Below are 26,421 nucleotides of genomic sequence, written 5' to 3'. Positions count from 1 at the left end.
GCTTTGCAAAGCTAGCGAAGGTCGATAAACAGCCCAGCTAAGCCAGGCTCGTACTGACAGATTTGTTTACATTACCCATCATTATTATATGTAACCTGTCATTTTGATCTATTCAGGCCCTTCATCGATTCAAACGTAAGATCTCCTTATATGCGTCAGATAACATCTATCTACGTATTTGCTAATCGCACAATCATGGCAACGTTTATAGAATAATTCAACGCATAATTAGCATTACTTTGTACAATGACCATATTACTATCTATAGATTAAGAAACCTGATAAGGATCTTATAGAAAGATATAGGTTTTCATATTTGCCAACTATAAAAAAAAACATCACCCTTTTTAGGTCTGGGCATCAGTTTTCTTTGTCTGTTTTATGTCTATAGGGCCGATTTCTTCACTGTTCGAGCGAATGTTAAATGCGCGCACAGAAAGTCCATTAATGCACAACCGGGGATCGAACCTCCGACTTCAGAGATGCGTGTCGTACACGAAAGCCACTAAGCCAATCTTACAAAGAATTAAAAAGATGATATTCCCAAAAAATGTTCTATGTACGAACCAAGTCACTATCATTTGTGTCATTGGGGGTAAATACGGCCCTGTTCCGGTTAGCAATTACGCGATATTGTCTAGTTTATTTCTGGATAGGGCCTGGCATTGACGTAATACTCGTTATTGGTCAGCGTCTTTAAACGTTTTTCACAGCCATCTTTTATGGCGTTGACGAATAACAGGAAACTGCCATAGAAAAATAAAAGCGCTATGTCCTACATACTTCTACTGTATTTGGCCCAAATAGTACTCTAGGCGTTTGTTCTATAATTTAAAGGAAATAAACGAATGTGGATATGTGAAATAAAACTTCAACAAGAACATTTTTAGTTTCATTCGGTAGCAATTTTTTAAACAATTGACTTTCCAGTAATTCATTTCGAATACAATTTTACACATACAATAAGACATAAAACATTTTTAAATGTTAAAAAATGTATATCTAAACCGGCGACGATACGGTTAATTTATGATTACATATTTTGTATTAAATCTAACATGCCAGTGTTAATTGGGTACAAAGCTAAGCTATATATATGAGACATTTTAAGATTGTGACAACTTCAAATGACTGGCACTCGATTTGAATATAGTACTAGTACAATAATTTGAGCTCAATATACTACGGCCAAAACTTGATTATAGTTTTAAATTTTCTTAGTCAAAACTTCGGCAGTGCAGACGAATTTATGTTTATCCGCATTCTCATACGTTATGAAAGTTGACACGAGATTTCAAAGTTCCTCTGTCGGGCTCAAGTTAATATCATTTTAACACTCGCGAAAACTTCCTATAGTGGGTTATATCTGTTTAATATCTTTACTTATATATCGTGTCGTTAGCATTGTAACCCTGTGTCATGATGATAAACCTGTGTGTGTGTCAGGCACTCACTCAAGATTTAACAGCAGTAGCCAATTTAATAGCTTTTAAGTTTTTATTCATTTTTGACGTTTCTTTGTTTGTATAAAGAAACGTAACATTCCAAGTCAGAATAAGAGGAAAAAACATAAAATCCAAACGATACAGAAGATCAAAGATAATCTCCCGCCATTCACACAATGTTTGCTAACACTTAAGCAAACCGTTATCAAATCACAAAATGTAACAGTTTTGTTATTTACACACAACTGATGTTTGTTTACGGTAAAAAGAAAACTTTATATTCCTGGCAACTTTGAGCTTTTTCAACGTTTGACGCAAACCGGCCATCTATTTGCGACAGTCTGGCAATTTTCGATATAAAAACAAACAGATTTTATTGCTTAAATTATGCAACAATTTTAAAATAGACATGGAATCGCTACCGGAAATAATTGGACTGGCTTGAATAACACGCAAAATTGATTTTTGTTTGTCTAATAGCGAAAACGGAAGCCCTCAACTAAAAAATAAGCGATACATCACACAACAGCTCGGCTTACGTATTATATATATAAAATTTTAAATAAATAAAACACTTAACAAATTATCAATCGCATAGGAGACATTTTAATAAGTGTCGGTGATTCAAGATGTAACCGTAATATATGACCTACTAAAGTACATATATATTTTGTGAATAGAGAACTAGGAAGTGTGTGGTCAACTATAGGACAGAGTTTATAAAATCACGATTCAACGTTGCTCGGTTTTGATTGTTACGTAACAGAATGGACAATGCGTCGAATGGATCGGACACACTGAAACTAACTTGGGAAAATTTGGATTTAGTTATATTTTAGTTTCCTATTGTATGAATTAGTAGTAGTAATAAAATATATTCGTTATACTATATTATTTCTAAAAATAATAATCCACTACAACCCTATATGGGTCTTGACTTTACCGCATTTTGATTATTTTCATCTCATTTACAAGTAGGTTTTGTTCGGCCTCTAACATGTCGTCAATTTTGGCCATCTGAGATAGACATTTTAATCCAAATATTGACAACAGTGTGACAATAACCAATCGACAGATTGTAGTAGGTATCTGTCGAAACAAGCTATCCAGGGTAGGTAGGATCGGAGTATGTGGATAAACCATTGTATGAAAATAACAGTTCAACTGTGCCAATATCCCATCTTAAGATTTTAACGTAGACCAGTTTTTAAAATAATTGAAAAGCTTTTTTATATGTTTTAAACATAGACATATATATTTTTATATTATATGTATGGTTTTATTTACTTCATTAGGTTTATATTGATTATCATATGAGTGTAAATAGCGAAGAGATTGCATTCTATCAGTCTCCAAAAATGGATTGTCTTCGTACGGTGGTTATTAGGATGCAGATAGGAGATTGTTCGACTGTCACGGTCTGATATCAAATTGTTTTCAATTCTAAGATTGTGGATTTATTATTGGTTTCGGGCGTTTGAGACTGCACCAATAGATAGTCTTTAGTGCACAGTTGCACGCTAAAGTCACTAGTCCAGTTTGTATTGTTGTTTATTTCATAAATAAACTTTCATGATTAATTTTAATCATAAAATCGAAAATTATACCTTGGGTATTGCGATCGGTTATGCCTATTCGTACTTAAAAAGTATAATGCTTTATAATTCAAATAAAAATATTAAATTGGAATAATGCAAAGCATGATGTAGGGTTTTTTCTGTATTGTAAAGAACAACGAGTCATTTGAAAGCGCCACTGTCATAGACCGACAAAGACTACCCTCAAAAAGTGAAACGGCATAAAGACGGTCTCTATTATTTATGTATTTAATAACACCGTTATAGTACTGAATTTCTTGTCGTAAATTCAGTAAGTAAACGCTATCGGGGCATATGTGAACTTAAATTTAATAACCCGGTTTCCAGAATGCTGAAGCAGTTCTGAATATTCTAGCAGCGTTACAAGTTATGTATCTCAATTTTCTCATCTAGTTTGTATATGGCTTATCAAAGTAAGTGTTTGGAGACATGCCAAGCGCGTATGGAATTACGTTTATTTACCTAAAAAATTGTCGCCCTTGTGAAATCAAATACCAAATTGTACCATGAGTTGGAAAGAAACATTACCGCTATAAAGAAAATTGCCAAATTGAACTAAAAGAAACCTTTTGCTGTTCATTAATCTTTTCTAAGTACTTTTTTAAATCCAATATATAAAATTCTCGTGTCATACTCTTCCGAAATGGCTCGACCGATTTTTATGCATATTCATTAAGTCTAAGAATCGGCTACCAAATATTTTTCGAACTAAGTGATAAGGAGTGTCCGCCTTAAAAAAATATTTTTATTTTTTAGTTTACATTTTTTGTTTTTATACAACATACAAAAATACATTATCTATCCTCTACGATCCCCCCTTATTTTTCATTTCCTAGTTAAGAACTTATAACTTGAACTCTGAAAAAAATCACAGAAAAACCTAAAAAGTTTTTTATTTCGGAAAATGTAACAGTCGTACTACTAAAAAGGTAGGCTAGGCATTAAGAGAGGGTAGGAGCTTTTTGGGCGTCGTACACTGGACTGTACGAGTCTAATACACAGCAAAAAGGTTATGTTTCCGGCAACGGAAATAGCTGTCCGAAACGTACAACGTCATAATCTCTGCCAGCATGTTGGGCTTTCCGTTTTGTTATTCTTATTCTTCAAACCAAATTTGATTATAACTAAATCGTACACTATAATCGCTTTTATGTGGCGACAATTTTTGGTTCCTAGTCATGCTGTAGTCAGTAGTTGCATGGCCCAAGCTGTCACGTGCTCAACCAGTAACATAATTGTAATTACGGTTCAAAGGTATTAAACGTTATCACCTGCCTGAAGAAAACACGTACGAATCAGTTTGTCAAGGCACTGTTGTCAGAGCATCTCATGTTTATCATTTAATTCTTTATCACACTACGGTACTGATAAGTAAAATATTGTCAATGCTTGAGCAGTCTTTTGTTTTTGAGATTAATATCCGACGATTCACGAATGCATTTGATTTAACACTCCGTTGTGTAAAAGTACTAAGCAATGATAAAACATAAACTGATCTACACAAATTGTACATACCTTTGTTTATTGTCTGTTTCTTTATGCCTAAGCCTAATTTCATTAATGTTTATCATGCGTGTATATTTTTTATCGTAACAATGCTTGGAAACAACAATTATTATTTATGTAAATTTTTCCTAGAATGAGGATAATATTGAAGATCATTTTAATGTTTAATTTTTATTTATTAATTTCGTAGTACTATAGCTAAGATGCATTGTATTATGCAAAATGGAATGCATAATACAAACTACTGCACCAAAACGTTCAAATATTTACGAAAGGAAAAAATCAATAAAATTATTAAACACATTTAACTAAGTAATACATAATTCGGCTGTGTTGTGTGATGGTGTCAATGTGTGCGTGTGTACGTGAGTTACTAAGTTATGTTTTCCAATAATAAGTTGTCTATTCGCCAAAGCCAAGATTCGTGTGTATTGCATAATAGACGATCGATGAAACTAGAATATGATTTACATTGAAGCCACAATATTGCATTATAAATCAGAACGTTGCGGTTATCACTATGATTCTATGTTAAAACTAGTTTACATAATATTACAATTTTAGTGTAAATTGACGTATTTAAATACAAACTTACGAAATTAAGACGATAACACCTTTTGTTTTTATAAGTCCGCGTCATTTTGCGTTCGTTCGTATAAAAACATCCAAGATATAAATGGCGGTAAGTAGCGTTTTAAATGCATGTATAAATATACTATAGTAAAGACGACTAGTAATATTAAAGTATTCTACTAATACTAATTCCAACACACAAATATATCGTGCTAACAACATTTTTAACATAAATATTAACTTAATAATTAAAAATGGATAAATAGAAAATAAAAACAAATTTCAATAAATTGATTTCTTTGTTTCGAATGATTTGATTACCTTCAACTCTGTCAGCATTACCTCGCTGTTTTACTAATTCGTTGAGCGAGAAAAGCGCCAGCAGTACTCACCCTCACTCACAATGTACACCGACTTAAATCTGTAAAAAAAAATATATTAACACATTATCGTTTGCTTATCCTCAAAACGAAGTAGAAGTCGTCTATAAAATTTTGTACAAAGTACTGACATTAAATACGTAATGACTCGCAATTTCAGTCTTCTCATTATGTATTCATTACGAAGTTTGAAGTGACGTCATAACGTCCCTTTCAATCAACGCAAAACTGCTCAAGATGAGATTGCTTGCGTAAATAGTCTATTCGTATGCAAAGAAAATACACAGTGCTTATGATAATGGGTAAGCACCGTAGTTCTGACATATTCCAAAAATTGAGGAATTCTCTGATTATATCTTAATCAATGGCTACTAACCTTATTTTTATTTTCAATAGGGACGGGCTAATCTTCCTGTATAAGGCAGGGTTAGAGCCAGAATGTACCGGCGCGGGCGTTTTCACACTGCCTATCAAGCCCCATAGTTTTAATTAAATAAATAAAAATATTATGTTTTAAATATAATTTAGAATTGTTACAATATTTACTTTTATCTTGAAAAACTTAAAGTTCTTTTCGAATCAAGTTTTGATATAACTAATTTAGAAAAGCAAATTTTCACGACCTTCATTTTTTTCATTTGATTTAAGTCCGGTATCACAAGCAGGTTTCCTCGCGGTGTTTTCCTTCACCGTTCGAACTATAATTAATATTAAATGCATATAGAAATAAAAATTAGTGCACAGCCGCGAATCAAACCTACGACCTCAGAGACGAAAGTCGCACGTAAAAGCCTCTAAACCAACATCGCTTTGAATTTACAAGCCATTTTTCTTATATATTTAGCCTTCGCGGATTACATTACCAGATTTCTACGATTTTATTTTCGATCCTTTCGAAATGAAATGAAGGGATCAACCCTTTCACATATTGAGTGTTGGGATTGAGGAAGTTCAATATCTTTTAAAGCCATTTCTTGTACAAAATGTACTGAACATTTTTGCTACATTCAACCCTTCTTGATAGAAGTAACCTATAAAATATATGTAGTTTTTTATGTAACTACTGTATACTATATGCGTAAATGACTCGGCTAGTAAAACTTACTGAAAATATAAATAAGGCTGAATACCGGACAGTTATAGACAAGACAAGCGTATTCAAGTTTCAATATAAAAAGATCTCTGTAGTGAATTGCTTTGAGTAATAACCTCGACATTGATTCTGGTAAAAATACGACCAAATAATAATATTTTTAATGACTAAATTTTCTCTTTACAGATACAACATAAGTCACAACAAACTAGCAATGTCAGAAGTAAGCAGTGAAACAATACATATACCCCCATATCACTGAATCTAAGATGACGTCGGAGAATCCAGTAGATGTAGAAAATGCGAACGTGAAAAAGTCAGACGACAAACAGACAAACAAAAAAGACAAGAATCAAACTCATACGCTTATGAAACTATTCTACGAGTTGCCTGACGACATAAAACCAAACGGCAACATGCTGAAAGAAGCCCCACCGATAACGATTGTAGAAATCACAGAGCAGAATGGTTGTGAGCTAAACAGCGCCAGACTATGTGATAGTTATAAAACTAGTCCAGAAATAGGCAATAAGGTATACGATTTAGATGAACAATGTCCAGACGTTAAGGAAATAGATAGAACAACTCCAGATGACTGTACAGAGGAAGATTTGGAAGAATTAAAGAAGTTATTAGACAGCAAGCCTAGGCTTTTAGAGAGGTATTTGAGGGATTGTGCGTCACTGGAGGAGGTGAATAGACTGCATTGTATAACGTCTGGTGGACCTTTATCTCCAAGACCGACACACGAAGCGAGAAGTACGTCGGTGACGTCAGATCTCTTCCAATTATGGCTGTCGTCGTCTCCTGTCAAGGTGAGTTAATATATTAACGTCTAACTAATTGGGAGGATTACGTTGTTCACGAACATTAACATCCTTAAGAATATTTTAAGGGTGTTTGAGACTAGGCTTATTTAAACAGATATTAAATGTAACATTCGCCAGATCCAGTGTTGGCATAACATTTCTCACAATTATATTATGGATCAAAGGCTTTTCACCCACCGTTCAGAAAAAGCAGAAAATACTACATTTTTAAGAGCAAAGAAGTGTGAATGTAGTTACAAACAGTACTATCACATTTACTTGACAGGTGATAAGATATCGAATAGTTTTGATACTTGTGTAGATAATTTAAATGGAGCTTCAAGTATTAATGTTAGGCGACAGACAGTGGCTTCAGATATTGATAGATAGGATTATACAATCCGAGGACCTTGGATAGCAAACTATAAACAATATTCTTGACATACACCACGAAAATATTTTTTTAATGAAAGGTTTCTTCGTAATTAATGACAGCAGCAGTCAGCACGTAATGACAGATGATCGGTTAGGTATTCACGAGGCGAAGAACAAATTACAAATTTAAATATAATTTGCGCTCCGACCAGGAATCGAACCTATACCCGTCACAATTCATCATTCCCTGGAGCATGCTTAAGTTTATAAAACAAAGAATTACTAATTTTTTTTGCATTTAATGTCGAATAATATGTACCTACTTAAGAACAAGAAGAATTTTTCATCCTAGTTAGAGATACAGACACAGAGATTTATTTATGTTTAACGTGTGTAATGTTACCATATACATGTAATTTAAAAAAACAGTAGAAACCACGTTTGAGCCGGCAATGGCCTAACCGCAGGGCTCATTGCAAATAAGCTTTCACCCGCCAGGCAAATGCCTGTGACGTAGCAATAATGTGCTTAAATATTGCATTACGCAACAGCGCTAAGCCTGCGTCCTGTGTTATGGAATTGGACATACGGGAATTATAGTTCACGTATCCAAATATCACTCTACGACATACACTAAAAAAATTTATATTGTATTTTTTTCAGTATATATTTTACCTTTATGTGTTCTGTGATGTGTATAATACATCATATCCATATACTTAAATAATTGGTTTTTGTACAATTATAATTACGTACACAAAACAAGCCAGTGGCACTTTTTTAGGTTTTTGTATGTTTCTTGATTATTAATAAATCAAATAGACAAGTACGCAGCGTCCTATGCCTGACACGGCGTCGATTTTTTGGGTGTAAAGCAAGTTTTCTCATGATGTTTAACTTCACCGTTCGAGCGACATTTGACAGAAATTTCATTGGTGTAGCCGGAGCCGAACCTACGACCGCAAAGAAGTGATTCGCACGCTGATGAAATTAAGCCAACATGCTCCATTTAACATGGAAATCTACACTGCAGTATAAATGGCGTACAATTTACTCTAACTAACTATACTGATAACTTATAAAAACTTTCAAAACAGGTAGACGCTTTTTATTTACATACAAAATAATACACGTGGACCTCATGCTTCGGTTGTTTTTGAAGCCTAATAACTTGTATTAATCAGAACTGCTATTGATTTATTATATAAACTTTAGCTTAGGAGGTTAGTCTATATTTTTAACTTCTACAGCACCCTTTTGCCATTTAAACGCACGAACTGTTTCTCCATATCCACGGGGAGTACTAGGAATACTAATATAGTATTTTTACAAAGACTAAATAGCATATATTTATGTAAATAATAACACGGAAAACCTCAATAACAGTAGAATATACATTTGGGTTATAATTCTCCGAGGAAATTACCCATAGCAAAGCGGAAATATAAGACAAAGACAATCTATCTTTTTCAAGTACCAACACTTAAATAAATGAAACCGTATTCGTCGGGTTCTGGTATATATTTAGGGAGAATATTGTATTATGTTTCTGTTTTTAATAATAAAAAGATTTTTCTGTCTAGACTTTTTTCAAGTATTTATGATTTTTGAGTGGTGTTGGCCTAGTGGATTTATCGTGCCACTCTCATACCTGAGGTCGTAGGTTCGATCCCCGGCTGTGCACCAATGGACTTTCTTTCTGTATGCATTTATCATTCGCTCGAATTTTGAATGAAAACATCGTGAGGAATCCGTTTTGCCTTAGACCCAAAAAAACGAGTGCGTCAGGCAAAAAGGCTGTCTACCTACTTGCCTTATAGATTAATAAATAATTATGAAACAGGTATAAAAATTTGAGGCCCGGACCTAAAATGGTTGTAGCGCCATTATTTTATTTATTTCTGAAATGTGTAATTAACGCATTAAACCAAAGTCTTCAAGGTGATGTATTTCTGGTTCCAAATATATTCATGTAACATATAAGAAATTAAATCCCATTCGATTCATGGTATCAATTATATAATAACATTTATTTCTCCTTTTATATGAAAAATAATATATTATATCATTATTTTTGTACTGACGTGAGCTTACTAATTGACATTTGATTTTCTCAGCTCCGTGGAAATGCTTTAATTGGATTAATCTGGAACGTTTCGTATTGCGCCGATTTTAGACAGAACAATATTTCTCGGTATTTTTAATAATAGACGATCTGTTAAAAATTCTCCGAAAACCATTCTTATTAATCTCTATTTTTAGATAAAAGTAGAGCAAAAATATATTCAGAGGTATGACATTCTGTTAAAGAAAAATGTTTTGTTACCTCAAGTATCGAATATAAAAATATCGTTTTACCCAAAATTTGTAATAGCTGTAACACGTGTTTCATATACAGTAACTCGAAACAAGCTTTTAAAATTACGTACTTAATAGTACTACTAGTAATACTAATTTATTTATTTATTTAGTACTCCTACAGCTAACATAAATTATATATAATTACAAACAAATACACTGAGAATATAGCCAAAGATGGATTACATGATACATTTAACAATAAAAAGATTTATAAAAGGGAACAAACAAACAAAAATTATTTAATACATTTGACTAATTGTGATTTAATTTATTTAACTAAGCTAATAGTAATACTGAACTCTTTGCTTTGACAAATACATATCACCGACATCACATTTTCACTTGATTAAACTCCCTTTGCGACCTTTATGTATAACACAATTTCAGCATTCTTTTGTGCACGCCGTGTATTGCGGGCTGTAAATATATTAGCAAAGGTAAAACAAACATGCAATGTTAGCCAATTCCCGGCCTTCAATGTTCGAATCTCACCCCTGAGGTCATAGGTTCGAACCGCAGCTGTGCACCAATGAACTTTCTATGTGCACATTTAACACTCACTCACTCGAACGTTTTGGACCCAAGAAGACAGCGTGTGTCGACCACAGAAGACCAATTACCTCCTTATTAGAAAAAATCAAACGATCAAGAAACAGATACAGAAATCTCTATCCCAAACCTATAACTTTTTTTTAAGGCAAAAAATTATTACTTTTTCAATAACTTTTGTAGGTAGTAGGCAAGCTCATATAATCCCAAAAAACTTTTGGTTATGAAACATTACTTTAGGACTATCGCAAGCCAGACACGTTCCTGACCAGTTTTTTCCGACGTGACCTGAATAATATTGGATTGAAAATTATTATTCCTTTGGTATCGGGCTGTTGTTAAGGTTCATATATTTTATATGGTTTGTTTCATTGGTTTACTTGCATTGCAAATTTTAACATACAAAATACTAATTCAAAAGTCCCAACCATGTATTAACTTTAAATTGTAGTTTAGACGGAAATGGAAACGAAATGGTATTATTATAACGTATGTCATGAACTGTTGAATGTTTTATTGTAAACTTCTAATTAGCTGATTTTTTAGTCAACAGATCTTTTAGTCGATATCAACTCCAGGGAAATAAATACAGATGATATAACTACAAATGTGATACTTTTTGACATTCAACACCCTGTGTCATTGTGACCACGCTGTAAAGCACGCGCAAACGCAAAATGAAGAAAAATAATTATAAGTTTATAATAATACATAGCTTCAATCCGTAGAAAAAGAGAAATAAAACGTTGAACTTGGTGAATTCTATTAAAAACCTTTGTATATAGAAAATAAAGCACATAGCGACGTACACATATTAGACCGTTTACTATGGACTTAACTAGGCACAAAGGGGATTACCATCTAATCTCACATAAAGGCACGTGCAAGGAAGTGAGAAATGGAGCTGGGTAATTTGCCAAGGGCCTTACAATTTTGTCCTTTCTCAAACGGTTCGTTAATTGAAAATTCTTATACTCTTAAGTCCTGCTAACTTTAAAATGACTAGGCATATATTTGCTCAATGGTCTCTTCCTTTACATATATTAAACAAGCGTGCTCGGCTTATGAAAAATCTTTATTTTTTTGTATCGGGTTTATAGGCACTTTTGAAATCAATTTAGTAGCGGATCGTTTGACTAATTATCCATCGCCCTGCATTCAGTTATACTAAACGCCAATTTCTACGTAAAACAGTAGTAGATCTTACATAGTAACATAATATTAGTAATATATTATATATCTGGTCGAGCCCATGTGTTTTAGGGACACCAGTTTTTATATTTTCGTATGTATGCTAATTTTGACATGTGTTTGTCCTAATTTGTGGTCCAAATAAATAAAAATATCTCAAAGCGCTCTTAATATCTACGTGTAAAAGTATTTTAATTGAGAATGTTTTACGCATACTTAACCATTTAGTACATACTCAATCGTACGGCTACAGTTTTGCTCATTTGTTAGTTCACCACAAGCTCTTTAAGGCACGTATTTCTCGCCGCATTTGATTTCGGAATGGACATTTCGACGTATAAATGTTTTAATGAAAGAGAAAGATACAATATCTACTATTATAATGACATTTTAAGAAAAATGTATTTGGGCTTGGGTTGACTCACTAGTTTAGTTAAGATTCACTAATCCTTACGGATCAATGAATCGAACTAAATTGGATTAATAGCTAAACGGAAAACTGATAGAATATCTAATATATAAAATTCTTGTGTCACGGGGTTAGTAACCGAACTCCTTCGAAACGGCTCGACCGATTCTCATGAAATTTTGTGTGCGTACTGGGTAGGTCTGAGAATCGAACAACATCTATTTTTCATCCCCCTAAATGTTAAGGGTGGTCCACTCCTAAATTTTTTATTTATTTTTTAGACAATTTTTTTTTATTTAATTCGTTTTTATTTTTTTACGATACACCATACAATACAAAAATACATGCAACCCTAATTTTTCTCCCCTCTACAATCATCCCTTATGTTTTTTTTGTGAATTATAAACTTTAATTTTTTGGCACAAAAACATGGCAAAACAAAGTTTGCCGGGTCAGCTAGTAAGACATATATTATTCAAGTATTGATTTAATATCTCCACTTGTTTCTTTGGTACGAGTTAACTGTTATATTTAACACCCGTACAGAGAACGAAATTATCGCAAGAAAAAGGCCATGCCTAACTCAATACTTTATCAAGACTTGTATCTGATAGTGGAAATATATTAAAATTTTAATCGTTACCACAGATAACCAGAAAATACAAAGACAAAGAACGGAACAGGTGTCTAAGATGGTGATATAATAAAAAATAGGTTATTTATGATACACTACATTTGCCTGAAAAACAAATGTACTGTTATATTTTAGTGTTTATTTCACAAATTTTCTATATGTGTGTTTCTTAGCCAAAATAATATTATAATATATATTTCACAGGGTATTAAACCCAGTAAATCTTTATTTTAAAATTTTTAAATAGGCCTACGCTAAGTTGTGAGCTTAAAGCGCAAGCAGGTTAGCTAATTTACTGGAAGCTAATTAACTATAATAAATAAACTTTTTACCAGCTAAATTATTTATGTTTAATATATACCTATATTACTCGTCGATGTTGAAGTCGTTAAAATAAATGATATTAACCGACATTTTTTTTTAAGTTTAGTTTTTAAGCCACTTAGCTAAGCGTTAATTACGAAAAAGCCATTTCAAGGTTACTGCTCAAAACAAAATTAGTTTTTCATCGCGAAATATGAACTAAAATATTATCATTATGTTTTTCTATAGCAACTTAATATTTCAGTTTTATAACCATAATTATCTGTTTGAAATGTTATAAAAAATATACGACTGAAGTAGAAAATTCATAAATATTGCTTTAAATAACTTATAACATTTTCATTAAAAGTACACATCGCTAGTTTCAACAGACTGCGTAGGTTTTCAACATTATACAAATGGAAAATGTTTTCCTTTACCGCCTACTAATGAGACGTGCGGGCATAGAACAGCTTTTATGAGTATTCAATGATTTAAGACATATATATTTTAATGCTTCTTTAATTCATCGTAAAAACACAAAATCCTAAACAGGAACAATCCATAAAATTCAGATAAGCCATTACTACTACTGAAGTCGGTGTTTTATGTGTCTGATATAACTTCTACGATAAAAAAGTAATCAATGAATCAAGGGTCCTTCAAGAAAAGAGCGTACCAATTCTTAAAAGGCCGGCAACGCACTCGCGAGCCCTCTGGCATTGAGAGTGTCCATGGGCGGCGGTATCACTTAACATCAGGTGAGCCTCCTGCCCGTTTGCCCCAGTTCTATAAAAAAATAGTTCTTTATATATACAAAAACTAATGGTAAGGCTCACTTGAAGTGAAATGTTACCGCCGACCAATGGTCACTTACAATACTTTACAATACTTGAACGCTCTCTTAATACCTCCGACGGCTACATAGTCGGAGAATTATCTAGAAAAACAAACCCACACTTTTACATCATCACACAACACAACTAATTTAGGCTTAGTTAAATAAATTAAATCACAATTAGTCAAATGTATTAAATAATTTTTGTTTGTTTGTTCCCTTTTAGTAATCTTTTTGTTGTTAAATGTATCATGTATTCCATCTTTGGCTATATTCTTAGTATATTTGTTTGTAATTATATATAATTTATGTTAGCTGTAGGAGTAGGTACCAAATAAATAAATAATTTATAAAAAAAAAAACCTGAAGGCTCGTTCTTATTACCAGTCTTTTAAGAATAATTGGTACGCCCTTCCATTGAAGGACCCTAAGTCGAATTGGTTCAGAAATATTTGGATATAGAAATATGTATAGATGTGGAGTTATGAACACTTAAATATTCCTTTTATCACCAAATTTAAAGATCCGATAAAGATAAGAGCAACAAACAACACAGCAGATGTTTATATCAACACAGTAAACGAGGGGATTAATTAAATATCTCGCGTGGCGTGTTGCCTTCGTGTTATGAAAAGGATGCCTAATATTTGAATAACTACTAAAAGAAACCCCGCTGTAAGGCGTAATGCTACATTTGTCGGTCGAGATTTTTTTCGATATCCACAAGTTATCAATCGATAATTTTTTCGGTAAATGATACTCAAATTAAAACTTTTGCAACCATTACAGCTCCTCGTATCTAGAATAATGAAATAAGAACAGCACTCGTTTTAATTTTTATCAGCAATAGGCATGGTGAAATAGGATCTCGCACTTACAAAAACGCATTGAAGTAGGAAACCATTACCCGTAACACAAATTCACGTCCTAGTCAACACAAGTACATAGCACCTGTTCTCGATGACGACGCATGGACAACGCTTACAACGGACAACGACATGGTTCGTCATGTAAAGCCAATATAACAAATCAAATCAAATCATTTAATCTATTAGGTACACTATGTACACTAATGAACGTGAAAAAACAAATACATTTGAATGCTTCTAATTTTACATTTACCGCCAGTGCTCAAATCAAGAGCGTAGAATAGAAGAACTGGCAATAAACTATCCGCCCTTTTTTTTTAATCGCCAAGTTTTTTCTTTTATACAACATTTGTATAAAATAAATTACATAACATCTGTTTAATTTGTTTAAAATGACGGTTACTAGCCGGCCTCTGTGGTGAGAATTTAATGTCCTACATGAACACAGCCGTTTCTGTTCATATTTTTACATTATGTATTTGCTTTCAGAGATCACGGTCGCCAAGCAGTTCAGCTCAAAGACAGCTCGATGAAGCTGATCTTTTCATGGACCTTATCAAGGATGTCGCAAATGAATTGGACATTGATGTACTTTGTCATAAGGTATTATCGGTCTTTATTTAATAATATATTTAAAGATATATAATTATAATCTTTTAATCCTCTAATCCACTTTGCTTTTATAAGGTTGCTCTGTATGTAAGTAATATTTTAGTTGTAAGTAACTCATGTAAACTGACTAGTAAATAAATAATGTCCGTTTGTGAGTTAAGCGAGCAAACCATTATAAAAGAATAAAACCATTTTAAATTGAACTGAAACAATTAAAAATTGTCTTAATTAAAGAACACAATAATCGGCATTGTGTTATCTCTAGAATCAATTTAATTGAATAAAACTTGGCTTTAATTATGTCAATGTTTAAAAAAGAAATACGACCTATGAAAATCGACTTTGATCGGTTATATTATTATTTATTAAGTACAGCCATTCATTTCGTAAAAGTGTCCTAGAAGAATCCGACAGGGTTATTGCCTTATAAATTTACATAGTAATACATAGACATTTGTTTTTTAAATTCAAAGCACACTTCAAAGAAATGAAAATCTAACACAGGCTTCTAAGCTATATTAAGTCTAGAATAAGAAACAAGTCAGTTGGATTCTGATATAACGCGAGTTTGATATTTTTTTAATAAAATGCACGCACGTAAACCAAAGACAATTTACTGATATTTATTTATTTAAGCAAGTTTTTCTAACGAGCATTACAATTAAAGCTAGGAACACAAACCCATAAAAACAAATTACACAATATTTAACAGGCAAATATTATTTTTACTTACATCATATTTTTTTTGTAAGAATTATTACAAAAAAAATATGATTTCCAAAGCAAGAAATATTAATTATAACTTGTAAAACTTGAAAAAGAAAAACTTCTGTTAAACTGTACGAGAAGAGATTGTTTTTGGCATTGTAAACATTGGTGATAATGAAAAATCATTACAAGAAAAACATATTCATCAGGACCCTGACATATAATAATCCTTTTATTTTGAAAAGTTCCAATTTAAGTTATATCATCGCAAAACCGTTACTGCGTTTTCAAAGCGTTTTATTCCGTTCTTACGTTTAACTGTCTTTCAATAAGATTTTCAAACTAGACAAGGTAAATTATAATTCGCGTAATGGACACTCAGCTGAATTAATAATGGAGTATTGTTATATTCTCAGACGTGATCCATTTACTGATTGTATTGAGATAACTATAGTAAATAATAGGTCAAATAGAGTTCACTTAGTACGTATAAAATAAAGAGACCTTTTATTTAATATACATAAACTATTTTTGTTGGAAAATTGAGTGTGACTAGGACTAGGTTAAATTGGACTGTCACCTAATTTTATAGGAAAGCCTTTGGTATGTTAAAAGATTTTTTAAATCTTCCGTTATATATTGAAAATTGTATTATGAAATTTTTCATTGTTATAATTAGAATAATCATACAGAAACTGTTGCAGATATACGGGTCTGTCTTTTTATCTGACTTCTAACAAGAATTTACAGGGTTGAATAATTTATTTTTCAATCGTTGTATTGCTTTGCAGTAGCTCTTATAGACCAGTGTCGATAATTTTTGAAACCAAAAAAAATTACAGTAGGATGAAACCCATTAGAAATGCAGGGGAATATGATCAAAATGAAAGGAAAAATAAATTACGGTCGATCCGAGTTCGGGAAGTGGGAGGGGGGTGACTTTTAAGGGGGAAAAATTGTTTATCTTGATTTCTGGCGAAACTACCAGTCCTATGGAAAAAAGTTAAATGGCAAAGTTGTAGGTCATAAAAAGATCTACAACTTTGGTATTTACAATTTTTTCACATAACCTCAAAATTTAGGTGAAAAATTCAAAAAACCAAGTTTTTAGTTTTTTATTTATATCTTTTTTAAAAAGTTTTTTTTTTCTACGAAATTTGGTGAAAACTTACCTTATTATGTCCCAAATATACTGTAATTTATTTGATTAAAAATATTTATTTTTTCGCCTCATTTTAACTTAATATCAAAAAAGCACCCTAATTTTCAATCGAAAATTCTGACGTCAAAATTTCGGCTTTTTTCAAAAAGTTTGGGGGCTTTTTGTTCGTTGAAATATCTACTTTCTGATGGTGTAAAAAAAAATATACATTACTATAGGAAATATTATTAGAAAATGCAAAAAATTGAAAAAACCTCAAATTCGCAAATTTTCTTTTAATTATGTACAATTTTGAGGTATTTATTAAAATTTACACTTTAATTACTCAAAAAACGTAAGATTTCATGCTTCATTGATAAACGAAAAAATTGCAAATTAAAATATACTTCTATAATTAACAAACAAATAAGTTAATAAAGTTAATATTTAATAAGACATATACAATATTTTGAAAAAGTTGTAGAATCTTCTGTAAATAATATTTGTAGATGCCTATTTATTGCTGTTTTAAGATAATTTATATACCTGAGTGACCTTCGGTGAATTTTAGCCCAGTGTAAGTTATTTCATTGAGAAGTGGGGCTGGACCTAGGAGGGTCTGGGCCTTACTACATACCTGCTATTTCGTAGCAGCTGTAAAAACCGTTAGCCAGTATTCGAGATACAGAGTAGTGTACAACATCGTTTTTAAAAATACACCTGCAGGCTGAGTTACTCTAAGTGATTTGTGAGAAATTTACTTTATTCAAAGAAAAATTCAAAATTCACCGAAGGTCACTCAGGTATATAAATTATCTTAAAACAGCAATAAATAGGCATCTACAAATATTATTTACAGAAGATTCTACAACTTTTTCAAATATTGTAGATGTCTTATTAAATATTAACTTTATTAACTTATTTGTTTGTTAATTATAGAAGTATATTTTAATTTGCAATTTTTTCGTTTATCAATGAAGCATGAAATCTTACGTTTTTTGAGTAATTAAAGTGTAAATTTTAATAAATACCTCAAAATTGTACATAATTAAAAGAAAATTTGCGAATTTGAGGTTTTTTCAATTTTTTGCATTTTCTAATAATATTTCCTATAGTAATGTATATTTTTTTTTACACCATCAGAAAGTAGATATTTCAACGAACAAAAAGCCCCCAAACTTTTTGAAAAAAGCCGAAATTTTGACGTCAGAATTTTCGATTGAAAATTAGGGTGCTTTTTTGATATTAAGTTAAAATGAGGCGAAAAAATAAATATTTTTAATCAAATAAATTACAGTATATTTGGGACATAATAAGGTAAGTTTTCACCAAATTTCGTAGAAAAAAAAAACTTTTTAAAAAAGATATAAATAAAAAACTAAAAACTTGGTTTTTTGAATTTTTCACCTAAATTTTGAGGTTATGTGAAAAAATTGTAAATACCAAAGTTGTAGATCTTTTTATGACCTACAACTTTGCCATTTAACTTTTTTCCATAGGACTGGTAGTTTCGCCAGAAATCAAGATAAACAATTTTTCCCCCTTAAAAGTCACCCCCCTCCCACTTCCCGAACTCGGATCGACCGTAATTTATTTTTCCTTTCATTTTGATCATATTCCCCTGCATTTCTAATGGGTTTCATCCTACTGTAATTTTTTTTCGTTTTTTACTATTTTTGAAGGCTTCGGCACTGGTCTATTACGGTAACGACTAAAGATAATTATTCATCATTTGACGTTATTCGATCGACCTAAAAAAATTAAGAACTTAACTCAATTAAACAAGTTTATCAATTTTCTAAAGTGCTAATCTGAGTGTGGACAATATGTGAAAAAAAATATTCTATATGAAGAGTTTGTTTATAATCTATTCCGAGAACTGAACACACATTATTGGTTTTTTTGTTTTAAAATTTTTACGTTTTCTCAGAATCTCAATAACTTAAATTCAGTAACAAATGTTGGTACATTTCATTATTAGTAAGTAATACGGACCAAAAAAAAACATTATGGACTTCTAAAAACAAAATAATTAAAGCAAACACCTGAAGGCAATACCTTGAAAAATAATCTTATTAAAATATTTTGACGAAGTTTCAAAGGCAATAACGTTTACTCAACGGCACAAAAACAAGGCGAGCGCCAACAAAATTAATTGATACTTATTTTCATTGCGAATTACTTGGAAAATTTATTTGGCTCCCCTTTGTAAGCTGGGAAAACTCTTAGAAGTTTTCTTTTTAATTTTCAGTATAAAAAGCTTTGTTAACTTTCATAACAATAATATCTCATAGTTGGAAAATTGCTGAATAAAGTACGAATCTTTTCACCGGAGGCTTTTCGCTTTGGCTAACCTCAGCTCTATACTTTAACGCACAAACCCAATAACCTATATCAATCCATTTTTGACCATATGATATAGACATCTTTATCCAAATGTTGTAAAAAGTTTGCCATTTACCAATCGAAGGATTATAATACTCAGCTGTCGATACAAGCTATCTGTGGGGGATCGGATCGGTATCTGTGGATAGACCTTTGTATGAAAATGATAGTTCAACTGTGCCAATATTCTATCTTAATTTTTTTACAGTTTGACGGGTGAAACAATGTGCATATGTTTTATTTACTTTATTTGGTTTACATTGATTAAAGAATATGAGTGTAAACTCGGTAAAATGGAACGACAAAGAGTGAAGAGATTGCATTCTATCCGTCGCCAAAATTTGGATTGTCTTCGTAGGGATTGGTTATTGGGATGCAGATAGGAGATAAATCGACTGTCACGGTCTGACAATCCACAATCGCAGATTGTTTTCTATCTGAGATTGTGGCTACATTATTGGGTTCGGGCGTTAGAGTATTTCTAAATAATTAAGATTATTATAAAGTGAGATATTTTTAGTTAAAATCATTAATATATTTTGTTTTGCATAACATATAAAAAAGCGTTCTCTCACCACCAGTAATTTTTGGTCTTATTTCGTTATTTTTTTCAGATCCTTGTGAATGTGTGTTTGCTAACATCAGCGGACCGAGGCAGCTTATTTCTGGCTAAAGGGACTCCACCTAACAGATACCTTCAAGCCAAACTATTTGACGTTACTAGGGTTACAGGTACTAAAGTTTATTTTACTCTGAAATAATATTACTTATAAGCAAGAAACACTTTCCATTTTCACCATCACTTCGTATTAAAAACATAACCCGAATACATATTTCGATTCTTTCCTGAAACAGTGCTAGTACACTCCCAATAGCAATATCCCAATTTTTAACTTTACCCAATATCTATATACATAGTTATTTATTTATTTATTGCCTAATTATACAATACAATAAGTTACTTAACTATCTAATGTTGTAAAAATGTATCAGTTTTTTTTTATAGAACAGGGGCCAAACGGGCAGGAGGCTCACCTGATGTTAAGTGATACCGCCACCCATGGACACTCTCAATGCCAGAGGGCTCGCGAGTGCGTTGCCACCTTTTAAGAATTTAAGTACATAGTATGTAGGTATTTCAACATTACTGAACCAAAAAATATAATATAACATAAAATAATATAACATAACATAACACGGCCAACAAAAAGGAATAATAATAATATTAGTCTGTTATTTTAGATAGTTAACATTTACATTTCTATCGTCTGTGTCTTTTGGCAAAGACCTCCTCCAAATGCCGCCATTTCTGTTTCCTTAATCTGGTCAATCCACCTTCTAAATTGTCTTTCACTTTTGCATTTACTGTACAGTAGGTTCAGTGCCCATTTAATATTTTGTTGCTCCATTTTTCGGTTCCTTATGCCAATTACTCTGCTCTATAAGTCATAAATTTTTGAGCTGAATTATGCTTTGATACAAAACTCAATATTACTGGGTCATCACAACGTATGTACCACCTAAAACTAACAAAAACTTTGCGCCAGGTGTGAGATGTTCAGTAATGGACAGATAATTTTCAAACTAAAAAATCAATTTACTAGTATGTTCTATCGTTCCACCTAATATAATTTTTAAATTCGTAACATTTTACAAGAAATTTGACACCACCTGGTAAATCTAATAAATAAATAAATCGTTTTGGCTTTGTCCTTATCTTAATAAATGGAAATTCACATGTTATCATATGACCCATACATACATCATGGTTTATTGACCGCTTTAATGTATATTGTCTTAAGTATTTACATTATTAACACCTTAGTGGTATTTTAATGTATATCCTTTATATCATGTTTGGCTTCCATGAGAGAATTTATAACTTAATATTTATAAAACCTCTGATTGGGAGTGAACCTGTCAGGGAGATAAACTGTAATCGTTACTGAGTTCGATTCTCAGCCCTATTTCAGGTTGGTAAAAGACCGATAGATAGGTTGGAAAACGTTTTCTTAGTTTAAGGGGGTTAACCATGTATATAAAACGATTACAGGTTATCAAGTCTCTGACTACAACTGCTTTGAAGCACTCGAATAAATATGTTGAAATTATCCATAATATTGTAACAAAACTCGTTGGGCATTCTGTTGGCTTATACTCTGTTTGTAACTGTGTTTATAATTACGTTTTTGACGTGACAACGTCTTATAATTCTAAGGAGCCGGCTGCACGTACGAAAAACATGACGAATGCGGCGTTACCTCGCTTATGACGCATGCGGCGTTACCTCTGTTTAATTTAAGGCTTGAAGTGCAAGCGAGAGCGCGGAACGAGCGACTAAGAGGCACAATCGGCAGCGTTCGTTCGTTAAAAATGAATGTAACTTGATCAATTTAACTGTGGTTTCCATTTATTCCATCTCTACATATATCCTGTATGGATAAGAAATATCTATCAAGCAAATAAAATTAAAATTTTCTTTAGAAAAATGGAACCATTCCATCAGTATTTTCTTATGACGTTGTCACGTTCAACTATCGTCAGTAAACCGACTTTACAGACAACCGTTTTTTAAGCAGTGGTTAGAGTATTCATATTAAATAAGCTACATAATGAGAGTGAGTCCATTTTAAACACAAATTACAATCCCATTCATATGCGTGTGGCCGTTTGCGGTTGTTTACGATATTTTGATGATTCATTGTCTTTCCTATTGTGTGGGTTAATGTTTTTGGAATCATTAAGGAAAACGACCGTTCCTCGAAGTGATATAATAGTTGAATATTCGTACGTGTCTTGCCACATCGAATTGGTATGGAAAAATTCGTATTGAAGTTTACCGATTTCATCGTCGTCGTGCGATTTCTCACAAAAACGTGTTTCCAGGAAATCTAAAGACGTCAATCTTTGAAATATATTTTTTATACACCGTACGGGATTATTCTTATTCATGGACTTTTTTTAGAGATTTAAAAGATATCAAATTTAATGCGTTCTTTTTAAGAAGGCACAGCTGGCTGATTACCAACTTACCCATTAGAAAAAACCTAATCATCACAAAATAGATACAGAAGTCTGAGGCTGACTGCAGTGCCAGTGATTTTTTAGTATTAGATAAACTATTTTGTGTCTTATGTTTTATATATACCCCTTTCGTAAATTCTTTTAGTATAAAATCTTAATTAAAAGAAAACATTAATATTTAATTCACTTTAGTTCTTCTCTTTATAACTATAACTGCAGCGTAACAAATATATCTTTGTATTTATAAAATACCCAACATGACGCAGATTTAAATAGGCTGTATTTTACCCTAATTCTCCTCTAACAGATAATATTAATTAACATAAAACTCCACTCGAGGACAAAGCGATTTTAATATTTTCATTCAGAACTGCACTGTTAATATTAAGCAAGAACTGGGTCAAGTGCCTGATGTGAAATAAAAGACATTAATTTCAGCTTACTTCAAAGAGTCGCTGAGCCGGTAAAATGCTGTACATTCATAGAAAAAATAAAGAACGTGGACAATGAAATACAAAATTATAGTTGCTTTCCTATTTAAAATGCATTGGTCGTACTTGAATTCGTGTATGCGGTGATATTAGTTGTTTCTACAACATATTTGCGTGTTGTTCCCACGAGTATGTAAGTGCGTGCATCTATTTGACCATGCCTCCTGCTGATAGAGGACAAATCTTTGTTTTTAAATTATTTTATTATTCTTGATTACTCAAGATGTCATATGGAACATGGTGTAATGGTTACAGCTCCTTACAATCGTTGTGTAGAAAAACTTGGCGATTTATTTTGAAACTTAATTCACCCAATGCATTGGACAATTACTGGATAATATTGAATTGAGTTTCATAAATTGAGAAAGAGAAAATTTTAAAAATCCTCTAATCTTAAATTGCGTTTAAAAGAAAGTGAATTTAAATAAATAAATATACTTTTATATGCGGTGACAAAAACATCTCCTTAGGTGACGTACCTCAAGGCTTATAGATTTATCAGAACGACTCAATAAAAAAATACAACTATTAATATTCGTCCGGATATCTGATCTGATGTTTGTCACTTGCTGTTTAAAAGCATTGTAATAAAAACTAACATTTTTTATTATTTAAAATAAAATGAATGTTTTAGAGTTAACCGACGCGTTACGAATGGCAAGGACGCAAGAAATAAGGATACCTTTTGGTGTTGGAGTGGCAGGCTTGGCTGCTCAGACCAAACACCCGATTAATATTAAAAATGCTTATGCAGATCCTAGGTAAGGTGCATTAATGTTATTTAAAAGAATTCCTAATAATAGTCGGGAACTAATTGTGCGTAGACGCCGAGGTTAAGAATTAATTAAATTCATTTAATAAATGGCAACATATATTGTAAAACATCTTTCCTATGTGTACAGTGATGTTTTTAATGCACAGAAGTGTCTCATTCCTAGTAGTTTAAATGTCCAACACAGATGGTTGTCTAGAGCTTTCATTTTATGAAGTATGGGAGAGCGCACTTGTGTCTTCGTGCATAGACTTGTGCACAATGTATAATCTTATATATATATAACTATATATAAAACTTTAGGCTGTCATACTTTCTTAATATATGTACTTAATCTAGGTATTTAATAATTCACCTAAATATTTAATATACATTGTGCCTATTTTAATAACATGTATATATTCATTTATTTAACCATTCCATTGTACGTTCCTATCCATATATAGTCAATGGTCTCACTCATAATCAGTTCTGTAGTTTGTGCGAGTTTTCGCAGCGAGCGTACTGAGTGAAGCCAAATTAACACGACTTCTATATTTTTTTAAAGTTCTTTTGGCGCGTTAGGGAAAAACTATGAGAATAAATTTTATTTATGTTACAAACACACCCTGAAGTTAGCTATAGTCAACATTTTAGTTATTTTGTGATATTTAAATAAATTTCATTTAACTGGATAATATCGTTATAATAAAACTTTCAATATATTAAATACCTTTCTCTTTTGTTAATGTCGTTTTTTCCACAAACGGAAAATAAAATGTTTAAAAAGATTTTTATCGTATTAGGGTCAAAGAAGATACGCCTGTATATAAAAAAATAAAATACGTTTACTATGAAAAAACTCTCGGTTATTTTTTTTAATAAGTACTCACATTTTTTATTTATATTGAGCTTTAATTTTCATTCTTTTCTTGCTATAATATCTCGATATGTCATATACATGTACATAGAGAATAACCGTTTATACAAGCCAATGTTCTTCGGACCTACAAAACATTGTTTAAGCATTCAAATAATTTTCAGGTTTAACAGCGAAATCGACGCCCAAACTGGTTACAAGACGGAATTAATACTCTGTATGCCCATATGTAACTATGAAGGTGACGTCGTCGGTGTGGCACAGATTATAAATAAAACCGATGGTAATACCATTTATTCTACTTATAAAATTATTCAGTTTTAAGTAATTTAAATAGTCGCCTGTATCGCTATACAGACTGTGCCCTATAACGCTACTGTTAAGGCAACTTACAAAATTATTACAATAATCGCGTGCAGCATAATCCAATATATGTACTTAGTGTAAATAGGATCCATTATTATACAGTGTTTCGTTTTCCAGGTTCCAAAGAATTTTCCGCTAGAGATGTAGAAGTATTCCGCCGGTATCTAACTTTCTGCGGTATTGGCATACAAAACGCTCAGCTATTCGAGTCTTCCGTGCTGGAGTATAAAAGGAACCAGATCCTTCTAGCACTAGCTAGAAGTATATTTGAGGAACAGAATAATTTGGAATGTCTAGTGACGAAGATAATGACCGAAGCGCGGGAGCTGTTGAAGTGTGAAAGATGCGCTGTATTCATATTAGACACAGATCATTGTGAATCGGTAAGAATTTTCCTTCAGGATTTAATATTACAGTTTTATGTAAAAGTTTTTATTGATACAATATAATTTTTTTATATTTATCAAAAAATGTTAACTAACTAGTCACTTCTATTGCTATACATTTGATATTCTCTTCTACCTTTAGTATTCAAGTATACTTATAATAACAGCTTACAGACAATACTATTTTAGTAAACTGTTTCCTACTTTTATAAAATATACTTTAACCACCAGTTAGCGTCGAGTTGAGTAAACTTTTTTACGGAATCAAACCTCAACCTTGTATGGCAACGTAAAAAGCTTAAGCTAAAGGTTTATGTTGATTACGTTTTTAATATAGTGTCAATGATTACTTAAACTTTAGTTTGTCTTATATCAAACATTGATGTTATCCAGAGCCACTTGGAGCGTATTGTACAACGTCCGGGCGGGCGGCCTCCAGGCTATCCAGCCCTACCACCGCCCGCCCCAACCCGCTTTCATACCCTCTTCGAGTTAGGCGCTCATCACTCTCGAACAACATTGACTCCTAGACACGACACAAAGTCGACGTTGGCATCTATTGCATTGGCGGTGAGTTTTCATTTAACACTAATTCACATACTTTTTTTTACTACCCGACCAAATCAAGACATGTTCATGATTGCATAGAGCTTGTGGGAGAGTTTATATTTTAATAATTTTGCTTTATAAAAGTACATTGGGTTTTTGCTTATGTTTTATTATAAAATATGAATACAACATAAA

At 32.1% G+C, this 26,421-nt stretch overlaps 1 protein-coding gene across 2 annotated transcripts in view; it reads left to right on the top strand.

Moving 5' to 3' along the window:
- LOC110998758 (cGMP-specific 3',5'-cyclic phosphodiesterase) overlaps window positions 1-26,421 on the top strand; it is a 43,958-nt gene that overhangs the window by 5,707 nt on the left and 11,830 nt on the right. For both annotated transcript variants that reach the window (XM_045629980.1, XM_045629981.1), the window contains exons 2-8: window positions 6,782-7,410; window positions 15,423-15,536; window positions 20,394-20,511; window positions 23,929-24,055; window positions 25,090-25,208; window positions 25,409-25,674; window positions 26,071-26,247. In XM_045629980.1, coding sequence (XP_045485936.1) covers window positions 6,865-7,410; window positions 15,423-15,536; window positions 20,394-20,511; window positions 23,929-24,055; window positions 25,090-25,208; window positions 25,409-25,674; window positions 26,071-26,247 — 1,467 coding nt within the window. In that variant the 5' untranslated portion in view covers window positions 6,782-6,864. The remainder of the gene's footprint in view (window positions 1-6,781; window positions 7,411-15,422; window positions 15,537-20,393; window positions 20,512-23,928; window positions 24,056-25,089; window positions 25,209-25,408; window positions 25,675-26,070; window positions 26,248-26,421) is intronic.

The sequence above is a fragment of the Pieris rapae genome, chromosome 11 (genome assembly GCF_905147795.1).
Source record: "Pieris rapae chromosome 11, ilPieRapa1.1, whole genome shotgun sequence".
NCBI lineage: Eukaryota > Metazoa > Arthropoda > Insecta > Lepidoptera > Pieridae > Pieris > Pieris rapae.
This window is presented reverse-complemented; position numbering and strand designations above follow the sequence as displayed.